This window comes from Caloenas nicobarica, chromosome 10 (assembly GCF_036013445.1).
Source record: "Caloenas nicobarica isolate bCalNic1 chromosome 10, bCalNic1.hap1, whole genome shotgun sequence".
Classification (NCBI taxonomy): Eukaryota; Metazoa; Chordata; class Aves; order Columbiformes; family Columbidae; genus Caloenas; species Caloenas nicobarica.
The window spans coordinates 17,387,068-17,402,446 of NC_088254.1; the positions used below are offsets into that span (position 1 = coordinate 17,387,068).

At 44.8% G+C, this 15,379-nt stretch overlaps 1 protein-coding gene across 1 annotated transcript in view; it reads left to right on the forward strand.

Moving 5' to 3' along the window:
* Positions 1-1,339: 1,339 nt before the first annotated feature.
* CHD2 (chromodomain helicase DNA binding protein 2) overlaps positions 1,340-15,379 on the forward strand; it is a 56,479-nt gene continuing 42,439 nt past the window's right edge. The window contains exons 1-2 of the mRNA XM_065641335.1: positions 1,340-2,620; positions 2,955-3,088. Of these exons, the coding sequence (XP_065497407.1) occupies positions 3,027-3,088 (62 nt within the window). The 5' untranslated portion in view covers positions 1,340-2,620; positions 2,955-3,026. The remainder of the gene's footprint in view (positions 2,621-2,954; positions 3,089-15,379) is intronic.

Here is a 15,379-nt window from a genome sequence, read left to right on the forward strand (position 1 = left end):
ATTTGCAAATTATCTTCACTTTGCCATGACTTCGAATGAATTTTTATTTGCTGGTTTGGTCATTCAGGTGCTTAATATTAGGGGTTTTTCAGTACTTGGCCTATTGTCAGGGTTCTTCTGCTGAACTTTCTGAAGTTATTTTAAGATGAAATTGATATCAGTTGAAGGCTGAGCAAATATGACAATAAAGGAGTGCTTGAATGTTTTGTGTAACTTTTTTAGACATGCTTCTTCAGTTGTATGTGGGTACAGAAACTTCTCAACAGATTTCCTGGACAACACACTTCCTAAACAGTCTGTTCTTCCATAAAATTGTTCTGTACATGTGTCCAATCTACTTCACCACTATTTAATGTAGACTTGGCTGCGTGATACTGTACCACGTATTTGATGAGAAAAAATGGAGTTATTTTTGATATTGCTACAGATGTTATATTGACCTTTACAAGTGAATTTTAAAATGGTTCTAATGTTCGAAAACCAATTTCTTTTCAAGTTCCTTGTGGATCAGATAGTTAAACTGTAGCCACCTTCCTGCCTATGTTTCCACCTGAAATTCATAGTTTTCTTTGTTTCATGCTGGAGGGCCAGGGTGACAAACCTGATGCTGAGATAATCTGGGTGTTTTCTTTTAAAACCAGCAAAACCCAACCAAACAAAACCCTGTTGTGTGTTTATTTGGCTTGCTCAGACTTCTTCGTAAATATCCATTTTTACCATGATGAATTGTTCGTACCTGTTTAATCTGGCTATTTTGATGATGCGCGCTTGCTTGCTCAAGTTTGGTTTTGCCACGTGTTGTGTGGTGGAGTTGGATCCTGGGACCAACCTAAAGGGATCTCCACTGAGATGGGTGGATTTCCTTGGTGTTGCCCAAAATTGCTTGGAATGATCTTGCATTGTGTTTTCTAGTTCTTGTAGTTGAGGTGCAAGGGATCTTCTGTAAATAATTGGTAAAGTGAAATTCTTTAAAATAGACTGTGGCCACAGAGTGCGTCTATTCCAACTTCTTGGTGTGGAAGGTGGTTGGAGGTTGTTGGAGGATGTGAGTAGCAACTGTGTGGAGCAGTTGATGAGGACTGTCTTGGTTCTACTGGTAGAAGCCGCTGTTCCCAGGCTGTTGGGATGCTGTGCCATGGATGTCCCCATAGGAGCCCAAACTCAACCCATTACCCCCGCAGTCCCCCAGCGTCTGATTCCACTGTCATGTTGTGATGCTTATGAATATGCAAGGTGTCCTCGCGCTTTAGAGGATTGTTGCTTGTGGGAGGACAACTGGTAGTTGGAATACAAGAGGTTGGGGGATGCTTGGATCTCCTCCATGGTCCATCTTCTCGGTACTAGGATGTTGTATTTGAGATGTCGCTTGATTTCCAGTTCTACAGCTTGGCTGTTGTGCAGCTTTAAAATTAATTTGTTGTGTTAAAATCTGTTAACAAACACGAATGGGTTAAGAATGGGAATTCAAAATAACCCTTTTAGCGGTGTCAGACTTGTTTTATGGTAGTGCCTTCGCATAACTGCTGAAAGTGGTGCAGCTGTTGGATTTTTGGTTTTGGGGAAGACCAGTAGGGAGGCGCTGTCGAGCTGGTGGGGCTGATCAGCAAGACAGGGCTCTCCTCGGAGCGCCTAACGCTCTTCTCCCAAGCTTTAAGTGCCACTGTTGGGTGACGAATGGAGGAGCTATTGTCTGGGGATACTGCCACCAACCCCCAAAAAAGCTACCCCTTGGGTGGGGTGAGCCCCAAGGTGGGTTTGTGGTGGCTGCATGGCTGTCAGCTCCACTTCCATTCTTTCAAAATGGCTTTAACAGCACCACTTCCTGTCCAGGGAGGAAGTAATTTTAGCCCAGGCACTGAAATATTTAACAAATCTTTAAAACAAAAGGCACAAATTCCATTTCTTTCTGGTTTCAAAAGGGTGCCTGAGCCACATGGGGTTAAGGTGCCCCTTCAGCTGGGGTAGTTGGAAGAAGCCAGGGCTGTGAGGGGTAGCAAGCACCCTTTAGGTGGAGGCTATCTCTTTTTTTGGTAGAAATGAAGGGGTGGGTCTATGGTACATCACCTGAGTTGTGGGGTAAATGTAGAGAGTGTCAATCAAAGGCAGAGCTCAGAGCTGGGAAGGAGCTCTAGATGGCGGCTGTGCCTTAGAGAGAGCGCGCTCAGCTCCCTGCCTTCCCCAACACTTTACGCAACTTTCCCTAACTTTTGGGCAGCCTCAGGGGGCCCCCACAGCCCCTTGCCTCTCCTAGGCACCGATCGGGGGCCGAGCAGACCTTTTTCGGGCAGAAAAGCAGCTTTTGAGGGCTCCCTTTTCGTGCCTTGCTGGAAAGAAGAAGCCGTGGAGAGAGCCCAGGTCGTTGTTTTTCCAGCTTAGAAGCCATGGCGTACCTCCATTTTTGTGCGCTCTCCTAATGAGCTTTTTCCCTCGGACATTTTTGGTACTAATTATCGCTTCTTCTGCTTTATCGGCAACATATTTTTGGGATTAGAATATATATTTTTTTTTCATTCTCTGAAATTTATATTTTATCGTTATAACTCTAAATATTTTGGATCTAATGTTTTTCCACTACCCGAAACTAATATCGACTTGGTCCTGGCGGCGGTGCATGGATCAGGTAGGTGAGCAATTAATAATAATAATTTTTAGATTTCTGCCGTTTTTAGCACTTCGATTTCTGACCGATTTGAGCCGTATTGAGATGACGCAATAAGATACAGAGATTATTTGCATTCAGTGTTACTTTGGGAAAGTTTGCAGGATGCTCCTCTACTGTGTTTATTCTCGGATTTTTCTTCTAAAATGATTATTTGTTTTAAATCTCCGTTTTGCCGTGTTGATCAGTGTTGTATATTGTTATAACAATATCGTTGCAGCGTCAGGACTTTGTTCCTGATAATGAAAGCCCGTGAAATGAACTGGGACCTTACCTTTCTTTCAACTTTTGACAGTAAATACCTGGGCACAGGACTTCAAAGCAAACAGACACCCCTGACCCCCTCTTAATATTTAAGAATAAAAAGATGATGAGAAATAAGGACAAAAGCCAAGGAGAGGAGGGTTCAGTCCACAGCAATGCATCGAGGTATGATCTATCAACTTACTTTTTTTTTTTTTTTTGGTAAAACCTGTGAATACCCTGTTTACTTTGACAGCCTTGGGTTACTGTCGGTGCTTAATACAAAACATTTTACTGATTTTGCTTCCTTTTTAAGGAATGACCTTGAGATTGTTAGCATGCCACACCCTAATTTTTTTTGGTAGCAATTTCTGAAAGTTGTGTTGTGACTTAAGGGCCCATGTCATAGTCAAAAGGTACTGTACCTTTATTCAGGGGAGCCCTTTCCTCTGTATTATGTTTTTCCAGCTTTTGAATTTCAGTTTTTAGGTTTTTTGTGCTGTGAAAAATGACCTTGTCGGTTTAGCCATTGCTGCATTGCACCATTTTACATACAAGGCAAATTTTTCTTTGAAGAATCTCAGAAGTCTAAACTTTAACTGAGGGCCATACAGAAGCCTGGTGTAGTAGTAAATTATAGTAAATAGACACAAGAAAAAGTTACATGAATGAAAAAAAGCTCATTTTAAAATATAAACTGGAAAGTGTCTGTTTGTCTGATACCCCTTGCTTCAAATTTTATTTGAGCTTGTAGAACTTTTATACTGTTTAGGTATTTTAGAATATTTTTATACAATTTAACCAGACTTTCTCCTGCTGGTGATAGCATTTCGTATCACAAAATACACACTGGGTCTGTTAACAAGAGGCTCCAAATGCTTTGCTTGTTTGTTTAATGTATTTTTGCTCAGAGTGTTTTTATTTACTTTTGTCAAGTGTTGAGATTCTTTACAGATTTTTATAAGCTTAACCTTGATATGGGAAAAGTATGAAATATTGGAAATGTTTGTTTGCTAGGAATGCAGAAGTATAATTACTGAATTGGTCATTTTGTATTTAAAGAGTCGGCTTTTTCAAAAATTGGAAATTTAAACTATATGCATTTTTGTAAATACACTTGATTTTTGCATTTTGTTAATTTTAATTGAATCGTGGCCTGTTTATTTTTCTCTGGTGTTGTCTTCAGTAATTTTTAACCAATATTAATAAAAAAGAATTCTGAACTGTCTGTTGTATCACATGTGCTCTATGTGATGTTTGCAGGTGTTTGAATAGTATTCTTGATGCCCAATATTTAACCTTCCTTAAACACATGAAGTTGAAATACTGTGGGAATATATATAATTCAATTACTGTAACCTTCTAGCGTAAACTTGGATGATATTCTGGATGTATTAAAATTTCAGTCAAATTCTAAATCCTAAAATGGATATGGGTAAGTTTGTTTAATTTGAAATTATTATTAACTAAATTAGCCTCAGGGACTGTTGAGGCATTAAATATAGCACCTGTACAGGGCTTTATAATAATGCAGTTTAAAAACTCATCACATTTTCAAACTGTGCTATCTTTATATTACTGTAAATGCTGCACACAAAATATTGCTTTAAAAATTGATTAAAAAATTACTATTCAGCTTAAGTCCTTGTGCATTTTTAAAAAGTATGTATTATCAACAAGAGCAATAATAGGTGTAATTTGTTCAGGAAATCTAAATTAAGGTATTTTATCTGCGTTATAAATATTATGCTAAATAGGAGATGAAATTGGAGACATTCAGCAGTAGTTCCACAGAAAGACCTTTGGGGTTTTTGTCCTCAGGGGTATTACATTTGCATAGTGTTTCATGTGTGCTTTTGGTGTTTCCATTGAAAGGTTATTCACCATAATTGATCAATTTACATGTAACACCTGTTCTGTGAGGTTTTCCTTTCTCCCCCTTCACAGTTTGTTGGTGTTTTGTTGTTTTTTTTTTTTTTTCTCTCTCTCTCTCAAAATAAACTTGCTGTGGGTATCATCCACTCACCTGAAGTGTGGGAACAATTGAGCACAGGATATTTGTAAGTGAGCCCTGTCGAGCTTATTTCTGAGCTGTGAGTCAGCCGAATGTCGTAAAATGGGCTTTACTTCCTGAGGTTGACTCGAAGTTGTAGGGGAAATGATTTCTAGGAAGTAAAGCCACCACTTTGCTTTCCTGTGGCCCAGAAAGGGGTTGATGGCTGCACTTCATGTGCTGCTGCGCAGCTTTCTCCTCCCCGGGTGTGGGACCAGCTTGGCATCCCTGGAAACACATGAAGTCCTATCACATAAACATGGAGACAGGTGGAAAAGGTGGATGTGGCCGGTGCCACTTACCTGGGCTGGAGAAGCAAAAATGGAGGGCTAAAGGTGTTAAAGCAAAATACAATTCATATACAGCTCCTTAGTGTCCTGGCTGGGGAATTTGTTCGGAATTGACTCCTACCTTTCCAGGCCTAAGGAAATGCAAAGGCGGATGCTGAATAAACAAAAATACCTGAGAATTGTCCCAAAACAATGGATTATTCTTGAGGAGGGAAATGGTGTTAACTCTTTAGTTTGTAAGCTGAGGGGTGTACCTGGTGCCTTTCTATAGATTGAAAAGCAACACCTGCCCTTTGTATATTGATGGTAAATCCTTCCAAACTTGGAGCTGATTGATTCCATGCGACTTTCTCCGCCTGGGATACAAGTTGGGGATGCTGGAGTTTCTAATACCCACCACCTGCCTATCTGGGACTTGCATTAAATAACTGAACCAAAACCCTGGTGTGTTTTCTAGCATCTTCTGTGCTGCATTTCTGAAAAGCAGGTGGTGTGAGAGGGTCACATCCATGGTGCAACCCCAATGTGGATGGACTTCAGTGGTGAGAGGCAGGCTGGGGCGCCCCTGGGGTCCCCCAGCGAGTTTTGTAGGGGGCGGCAAGTAACACGTGGTGGATACATTGTTCCTCTTGTTTCTCTGGCCTGCAACTGTTGGTTTTGCACCTCTCTTGGTACCCTGGTGTGGAAATGGTTTCTGCTACAGAAGCTGCAGAGCTGGACAAACCCTTGCATCTGTATCCAGCTCTTGGTTTCTCTAGCACTAAAACTTTTTTTTTTTTTTTTGGCGGGGAGGAGGAAAAAAAGGGGTTTTCAGTGCGTTAGATCGCAGCTTGTTAGAGCTGGCGGTGCGGGGTCTGAAATGGCGTTGTTGCTCGGTGGCCACCTTACCGGGGCAGAGCGCGCTGCAGCGTGCGCCGCAGCCCTGGCGGAGCAGAACACCCGCGTTCTACGTGGCAGCCATTTTATGAAGATGTAGTTACATACGAAAGAGGATTTGCGGGGAGGGGAGCAGGGAAACGAAGGCGTTAAACAAAAACTGCCCTCCCTGGCTGCTGATGAAAGCAGGGGACATCCCCTTCTCGTTTCGGCAGCGCTCGGGAAGCCCCGATTCCCCGCAAAACGCGAAGGGAAAGCCGCCCCGCCTGGCATTTTGGTGCGGGTCCAGTTCAGTCACAAAATGGCTGTTCCTTTGTGCCGCAGAGCTGACAGGCATACTGCATTGCACTGGGTGTACGCTGGGAACAGCAGGAAGTTGCTGGTGGGGAGTTCAAAGGCCACCTTGTGCTGCTGGGGCCGGGCATTGGCTGCGCCGGGCGGGGACGGGCGGGGGCAGAGCTGCGCATGCGCGGAGCGCGGCGGAGCGGCGGCTCCCGGGCAGCGCCGCCCAGCGCGGGCTGGGCCGGACCGGGCCGAGCTGGGCCGGGCTGGGCTGAGCTGGGCCGAGCTGGGCTGAGCTTGGCCGGACCGGGCCGAGCTGGGCCGGACTGGGAGCAGCGCGGCCGCCTTCCCTCGCTTCCTCACATCTGGCCGGCGCGGGCTTTTATTTTATCATTACTATTATTAATAGTTCAGGCTAATTCGAGAAGCAAGTAACTTGAAAAGGAGCAGGGCTATTTTTGGTGTGTTGTGTTTTTTGTTTTGTTTTGTTTATTTTCTTTTTAACTTTGAAAAGAATTGCAGAATATCGTAGTATTCCTGGAACATCTGGCCGTTTTTTTTTTTTTTAATAGCATTATGGCTTTCAGCATCCTTAAATCACTACACCCCTTGCCTTCAACGTGCGTTTTGCAACTGGTTTTCTTTGACCTGAGTGGAAACGTTAAAATATATTTATTAAAATGCCTCCGACTATGGTGTCCAGCTTTTCATCCAGGCCGATGGGTTATTTTTTAGCTGTTGCGGCCATCTTGTATGTACCGAGCCTTTCAGTTTCATTTGCACTGCTGGATTCTTTAACAAGGATTTTTTTTTTTTTCCCCCTCTCTTTTTTAAACTAACTCTTTATGAAACTGTCCCGGAGGCTTTTTTTGAAAAGGGAAAACGCTTGATCAGTTTGGAACACAAAAGGAATAATGTGCAAGGAATTCACATGCATAATGATGTAATCTGTGTGCAGCACAAAGGAGATTGTTCTTGTTTTGCTTTGTTACTTCTGTTTCACATTAGCCTCTCGAAGGAAATGTCTCATCTAATTACGAATGCACAATTCTGAGACTTTCAACTTCTCTGTTTCCTGTCTCGTGATTGCTGCCAGGAGTGGAGACAATATACAGTGCTATAAAAAAGACTCACCAACTGCAAGAAGCTGCGTTTAGCTGAAATTTAATCTCTTCTTGACTGTTCTTGTTAGTTAAACATCTTAAACTAATTAATGAAATTTTACGTGTTCTCTAAAGGCACGACCATTTTGCTGAATAAAAACGGAAAAATAGGACTAAAGAGCTCACCTGGGTGATTCGGTAACCCTGCCGAAATGCTGCCGTGGCACAGCAGGCGCTGCTGCACGTGCGCGCACACAGGCTCCCCAGCTCTGCCTGAACTCCCTGGTGCCTTCAGCCAAGAGAAGCTGACGCGGTTGAGATGGCAGATTAGAGCCTGTTCCGCTTTCTCTTGGGTTGATGTTTCACCTGCTGTACTTGAGGGCAACAGTTGCTCTTATCTGCACCTTCCCCCATTTCCTAGATGAGCCGAAGCCAAACTCTCCCACGGCTCGGGGAGAAATAACATCGTGTGCCACAGGGTCGCTTCTGAGAACATGGGATCTCACCTGTGTGTGTCTTGGGAGCAGCGTGCCTGGCCGCATTTGGGCTACAGTAATATATTTTGCATTAAAACAAACGTTTCTGCTGTTAGCTTCATGTTAAACCTTTGAGAGGGCTCAGAGGAAGGGCCAGGAAGGCAGTGATGTGTAATTTTAATCTCTCCAACTTGAGATAGAGAGAAACCAGTCCCCGTCTTTGTTTTCGTGTTTCGGCCCTCGTCTTGTGAAGCTGTTCATGCAATTAGCAGGTTACTGAGTTGCTAAGCCTGTCTCTGAGGAATTTTTATGCCGGCATGTCTCTTTATTCAGGCTCATCACAGCCAGTTTTAAGGAGCAGATGAGGGTACCAGTGGCAGATGCAGTGAGATCAGCCCTGTGGTTAAGTACCTGGGACTGTGAGCAGGCATATAGGGATGGAACTGAAGCTTCTGGTACCATGGCCTTGCTTCTTTTGAACTTGAAACAGCTATGGAAAACCTACTTTGGGTGGGTTTGACAGCTTATGCTGAAGTTGCATCTCCTGATATATATATAACCTGGAGGTGTCTATACTGTATCTCCTTTCGTGTTGCAGACAACAATTCCAGCAGGAATTGCAATGTTGAATTAGGCTGTTAAGTTTGCCCCCAGCTGAAATCCAGCTCAAAAAGATGGTGATGATGGAGAAAGATTCTGTTCTGCGTTCTCTCTTCTCTCCTTCAAGGAAAATAAATACAAACAGAACAGCGCTGGGGGAGGGGAAGGCCTGGATTACCCTAATTAGATATAAGCAGCCTTCTAGCAAAGGATATAGTGTTCTACTGACATGGTGTCTTAGACAAATTTTTCTGTTGTATTTTTATTAAAAGATGTGTGCTAAAATGCTACTTGAAGATGCTCTTCAACAGGTGGTGGTGTGCTCATAAATTTTGCCTTTTTATCCTGTAAAGCATCCTTGAAATGAAAGCAAAAAAAAGACTAGATGAAAAAAATCATATCTAGTGACTTGCAGTGAAGTCCGTCGTGCTCTTAATGCCTCATTTTCTTGGGATAGGGAGTGTCTTTTGGATATAATCAGAAGCAAAATGTTGATGAGTCTTTCCAAATATGCAGCAGCTCTTACTACATCGCTGCTTGTGCAGCACTGTTGCTAGATTATAATTTTCAGTATACAAATGGCTTTATATTTACCTGTGGGCTGAGGTAATCTATGCTGTAGTGCATGTGTTTTTCTGGCCTTGACTTCTAAGGTTAAAAAAAATCAAAATTTTCAAACAGTGATCTCAGATTCCCTTCTGGTATTGTGCTGGTAACGCTCGCGTGGCCTTTCGTCTTGGCAGGGCTTCTGTGGAGCATGTTTGCCAAGCTCCGGCTGCTTCCCAGGCAGATGCTGAACACTTCATTGCTCATGAGCCTTTACCCTGGTATGAACAAGCGTGTTGCAATGTCAAGAATCCACTGACTCCAGAACAACTGGCTCCTTAGGAAAAAAAAAAAAAAGTTGCGTTGTAACTATGTTTCTTGCCAGTTTTATTGCTAGGTATGGATGACTTAATAGAATTGCTAATATATTAATTATAGGAGTAGTTTGCATCTCTTTCATGGGGAGGAACCTCTGTTCTTAACAAGAGTTGTCACAAGTTGAGAGCTTTGCATGCCATGTGCTGTCTGTAAAACGGAGGCTTAATGATGAGCCTTAAATCTCTCGGTTAAAAACAGCTTTTAACAGTCACCTGGAATAAAGCCCTCAGGCCAGGTCAGGCTCCCCTCTTCTGAACTGCAGGTCAGCTGGAACCAGAAAGGAATTTGTGTACTTTCATGTTCTCGTTAATGATTTTGTGTCCATAATTTCCATATTGCTGCATTTCTTTAATCTGTTAGGTCTTAAAGGAAGTTTGCAAATGATAAGGGAGAAAAACCAACCACCCTTTCAGTACAAATTTAAACCAAAATTGCTTGCGTGCATTCTAGTCCCCGCCCCCCGCCTCCATGCATCTATACACCCTTCACAAAAAGTGGGATGCTGCTTTTGTGCTGCACTGAGCTGTGGCCTGGCTGTCCCCTGCTGTGACAAAGCCGGAGCGGCAGTGGACAGGGCGAGTGAACCCCTGCCACCCCCCCGGGCTCCTTCACCGCGGGGTGCGAGGGGGTTGTGGGCAGTGGGTGCTGCCAGGAGCCAGCCGGGTCCCCTCACGGGTGGTGGATGTGAAGCCCCGAAACCTCCCTGCCCTCCCGGGAAGGAGAGAACAGGCCCTTTTCAAAGCCCTGAGAACCTCATTTGTCCTTCCCTTTCTGTGCAGGGAAGGGGAAGGATGTTGCCTTTGGAGATTCTCAATGGTGCTCCTTAATCAAGTGGACAGGTTTTGACTCCTTTTGTCCCTCTGCTGGTTTTCTTTTATTTTCTTTTTTCTTTCTTTTCCCCGCTAAACATCCCAAGCATTTTCAGCCTCCGGCTCAAAGATCAGAGAGCAAGAGAGCCAGCTCTCCCAATCATGAATGAACTGCTCGTTTTGTTTGCTTATGCAAGCGTAATGTGGTGTCTTTGTAGTGCAGAAAGAAAAAAAGAAAACATGCCACTTTTGGAAAATACTTGTCATTCAAGATAGCCTTTACAGGGAGCTGCAGCGAGGGATATTATTTAGCTCACTGTGTGCTTAGGATTCCTTTGGCACTTGGGAGTCCTCTGCTGGGGCAAGCAGCAGTGGCCAGAATGGGTGCGAAGATTTTTCCCTTTGCCTTCTTCCCTTCCCCTCCTTTGAGCCAGGCTGGAAACCCGCATGACCCAATTCAGATGGTTATTTAGATAGGATACCTGCTGAGTGCATAATCCCTCCCTTGTTATAGTCGCACGGTGGCCCTGTTGTGCCTAGTGCTGTGTAAATGTAATTAACACCCAGCTTCTGCAAGCAAGGTTTGCAGTCACATGTGGAAAATGTGTATATTCTCCCTGGTAACTCTTCTCACTTGCCTATTTAAGAAAAGTTGCCATCACAAAAATGAGATTGGAGAAATATTTTTATTTTTTGAAGGATGTGTTGATTATCTGTTACCCTGTAACCTTGGGAGTGTTGTGCCCATTGAAAGCCTGCTCAGAGTTGGCCAAATTATATTGCGAGTATTCAAAGTTGTTCAGAACTCGCTTCTGAACAGTATGAAGAGCCTAGCTATGTTTAGTATATTCTAGTTTAAGTTCCTGCTTTGAGAGAGATCGTTGTTAGAAATATGTACGGTGCATGGGTGCGGATAGTAGAGTAACCAGAATATTTTTCTTCCCCCCACTTCCACTTTTACCTGCAGGAAATAAGTTGGGACAAGCTCTTACACCGACTGACCCTTTCTCAACACTTACTGCTCAGAAAATCTTTGCCTTGTGAGACAGGCAAGCACCAATCACTCTTTTTAATAGACTATCAGAATAAAATATAGGGAACACAAAAAGGTAGGAATGAATTTATCTTCAGTATCACAATCTGAGCGTCACTTGGCTCTCTTGCAAGCTCCGCGTACTGTCTATATGGCTTTAGTTACGCTTACTATAGCATTTGCTCCTGTTTTTTTCCCAAGGCAAAGGGATAGGTCCCATGAAGTTCTCAGTCCTCTGTGGTCCCACCCTTTTTATCAAATCTTATCCTCTCTTCATCAGATGGTCTATAGCCAGAATCAGTCTTGCGTTTCTTTTCCTGGCTTGTTTAGCCTAGAGATGGAATTTAATGTGGTTTGGTGCTATTTTACAGCTACTGTGTGACTTGGGTGCGTGCATCAACATTAACTTGACAGTGCTTGTTTTTATTTGCAATATATGTAGGCATTTCATATATGTTTATATATAATAATAGAGAATACAACATGTATAGATCAAATATTCAAAGGAAATGTTTAACAGCAACATGGTATCCCGTTGAGTTGGTGTGTTAGCATCTTCCGTGGTTTGTCACCATCCCTTTGTGTGTACAGCAGTTTGTGTGTAGGTCACTTTGGGAAGACGCATCTGTTTAAATAGTTTTGAATTGGCGTCCTGCACTGGCTTTGCTGATCTGGGCTTGGGAGTAAATCTAGGGCTGGTGCCGCTGGTGGATGGGTGAGGCTGGCAGCCCTCGCTAGAGAGCTGCGGGGGCTGAGAAGCCTCTTTTACTGGTAGAGCTGGATTTAACGGATACGCCTGGTCTGGAGAAGACATCTCAGCCCCTTCAGAGAGTCGCATCTTGGCTGCCCGCGGCTGTGCCGTGGATCGGCAGTGCCGTATGGCAGCAGGTCCGGTGGGCTGCCCAGTGGTTCCAGCACATGACCCTGCTCCTGCGTGTTTAAGGGTTGCCATGGAATTGGAATGTTTGGGCTGGTCACAGACAGTTGGCTTGGCTCTGCCAGAGAGGGATCCCGAGGACCCAGGGGTGGCCAAACAGAGCGGCTGGCTCACACCTGGCTTGCTGCTGCCCCAAAATTGGGGTCTTGCTTGCCCCTTTTGTCCTCTACAACTCGTCTGCGCTACCCAAGGTAGCGTACTTGTACTGTTGCTGGTTCCTGCGAAGCCTTGGTGCTGATCTTACTCGCTAAGCCGGCAGAGACCTATTTTGCTGCTTCTCTGGGCAAGTCTTGGTGTGTTATCAAGTTCAAGAGGATCATGGAGGAGCCCGGCGACCCAGTCAGTGCTGGTGTGAACACCAGGTGAGTACTGGGAACGTGGGTTGTTGTGATGGATGCATAAAGGTTAAGTGTATGTTTGCTGGAGGGGAACAATAAACTTGGTTTCTGATATTATCCAGCCCCAGGATTTAGTGCCAAGGACCTTTTTGAGCCTGTGTGGCGTAGTTTTGCTGGCGCCGAGTCCCTGCTGAGCTTGCGATGCCCTCTGGAACATTGCTGTTTAAATTCAAACTGTTTAGATTCAAAATGTTCATGACAACTCTTAAAGCTAGGAGGAGCTTGGCTTGTGGGAGGGTCTTGGGTCATTAATCCTTCTTTATCCCCCTGGCTGAATTCCAGTTCTGCCCACCAAAAGCCAAATTTCAAAGGCTGGGGCGGGATGGTCCCAGTTAGAGCCATTCCCTTCTCAGCTCTTGGTTCTAGAAACATGTATCGGGTCATATTTTTCAGCTTGTCTTGCACCTTCTGGAAATATATCTACTGTTGGTACTTGTTAAGAGCTTAGAAAATGATTTGTTGCTGTTAGCAAAGATGATCCCTATAAAATGAAGTCATATGTGAAATATTAAATGCTGAGGCAGGAGGCTTCAGGCACGCTGTAATTGCCTTGTAAACTTAGATGCCTGATTGTAAAGGGTCTTATCACTGCCGTTCAGCTACTTATTTCTTGGAAGGAACATACCCTTCTTGGTAAGGGATGATTTGGTTTTCTTCCCCCTCAAGTCAGAAGCAGGCTCTTAATTAAAACAGAATCATAGCCTCAAGTATTTCTTAGAAACCAAGAGAACATATTTGGCCAAGTCTTAGCAGATCTCAATTTTTATAGGAATTTCTCACTTCAAGGAAGTTACCAACGGTCCAACTGGAGGTTTCTTGATGTTCATGGGTGTTTCTCTGCTGAATTTGGAGGAGGGTGGCCTGGTTGAATTGTGATTTTTGCGACAGCTGATTATAGCGTATCCCACACTTATAGTTCCATTGATAGTAGGTCTCGTTTAGATGTTAACTTAGGGGCATTAAAGCAGGGTGTATTCCAAAAATAGCTTCTGGAAAGAGGACTTAAATATCCAGTTACATACAGCGTAAGGTCTGACTTGACATATGATACTGCTAATCCTTTATATGCTACTCCAGGTAGAAATGCTTCCTGATTGTCTCAGTAATAGTTAGAAAGGATTATGTTATTGAATTAGCCTTTTCAGATTTTTTTTTTTTAATTCTATCAGTGTAGAAATAAAGACAAACACATATACTTTTGCCTTGATAACAGGTGGTTTATTAAAATATTATTTAATAAAACAAAAAAATAATTATTTTAAAATAATATATTTATTTTAAAAGAATTATTGGACACAGTTCACATCTTGAAAAACAGAATTATAGTGTCCAGATGATATTGTGCATAAAGCATATGAATTATGGCTATCGATGTGCAGAAAGGCTGTGCCCCTGTGTTCTTGAAATAAAGCTTAGGGCCTGGAGAAACAAAAAGTTCCAGAGTGGGAAGAGGCCAGTAATTACTGTTCTGCCTTTAAACAAATACTGCCAAAGCTGTCTGGCCTCAGACTAGCCTGGGTTGTTATAATTTCTTCCAGCTATTGCTAATAAATCTGATTGAAGTGTCTTCCTCTCTTGCGCGTCCCCATGGAACACGGGACGCCAACATGACTCGACCAAAGCCTGGTGCTGTCACTTCCCATTGTGACAGCAGAGGTCTGGATGCCTCCACGTCCCATTCTTTTGCGGAGGTCGAGTCCCCGTCCCCGTGGGAGGCTCTGCGGGACGGCGTCCTGCCGAGACCTGCCCGTGGAAACCGGCTGTCCCCAGAGCTGCTGCCGCATTGCTTCCTCGAGCGGTGTGGCAACGCTTCCTAATAAATCCCCTTGGTTTTCTTGAAAAAAATCCTGAAAACGCTCCAACGGAGAGAAGTTTCATCACTTGCTCTAAGTAGACTCAGTTGCAAAGTGATGTGGTTGAGCAGGACGTTGGGAGCAGATGTCAGCGGATCCACGGCCACGCTCCATAAGAGTTGGTGGGGAGAGCTGCGGAGGTGGCGGGCGAGCGGGGGACGTGGTGGCTGTCAGCGGGCTGTAGCTGGAGAGCACGGCGATGGAGAGAGCCGTGCTGGAGAAACGGGACTGGAAGTTGCAGAAAAGGGAGAGGAATGGCCAGGCGGCGGCAGGGTGTAGCGAGACGGCTGTGCCTTTGGTTGTTGTGTTTGGGAGCAGGACAAGGAGGAGTGACCCGGCAGCCTGGAAGGGTGGTAGTTCAACCCGAATTTCCAGCCCTGCGAGGAGGTAGCGATGTGATACCCCTGTCTCCTTCAAAATGAAGCTGGGATGAGGAAACCAGCAACCGGCAGCGACATCGCCCTGCTCTCCTTGCTGAAAAGGCTCCGTTTCTGTTACTTCAGCCTTAGAAATTCTCTCTCGCCCCCGTTTCGTTTTTCCCTGCGCCTGCTACACGCCCCTTGTGTCAGGACTTGGTGAACAGACCCAGAGCGGCAACCGCCACCTCACGCGAATCGCAAGATGGTGGTGAAGGAGGGATGGCTGTAAAATGGCGGCCGGGAGACGGCTGAGCGCCGCGGGCAGGAGTGGAGCCGCTTCCCACGGCGCTTGGCTGCTGCCCCCTGCCCGGGCCACGGCAGCCGGGGCGGGACAGGCCGGTGCGGGACAGGCCGGAGTGGAGCAGCCGGGGCGGGACAGGCCGCAGCGGAGCAGCCAGGGCAGGACAGGCCGCAGCGGAGCAGC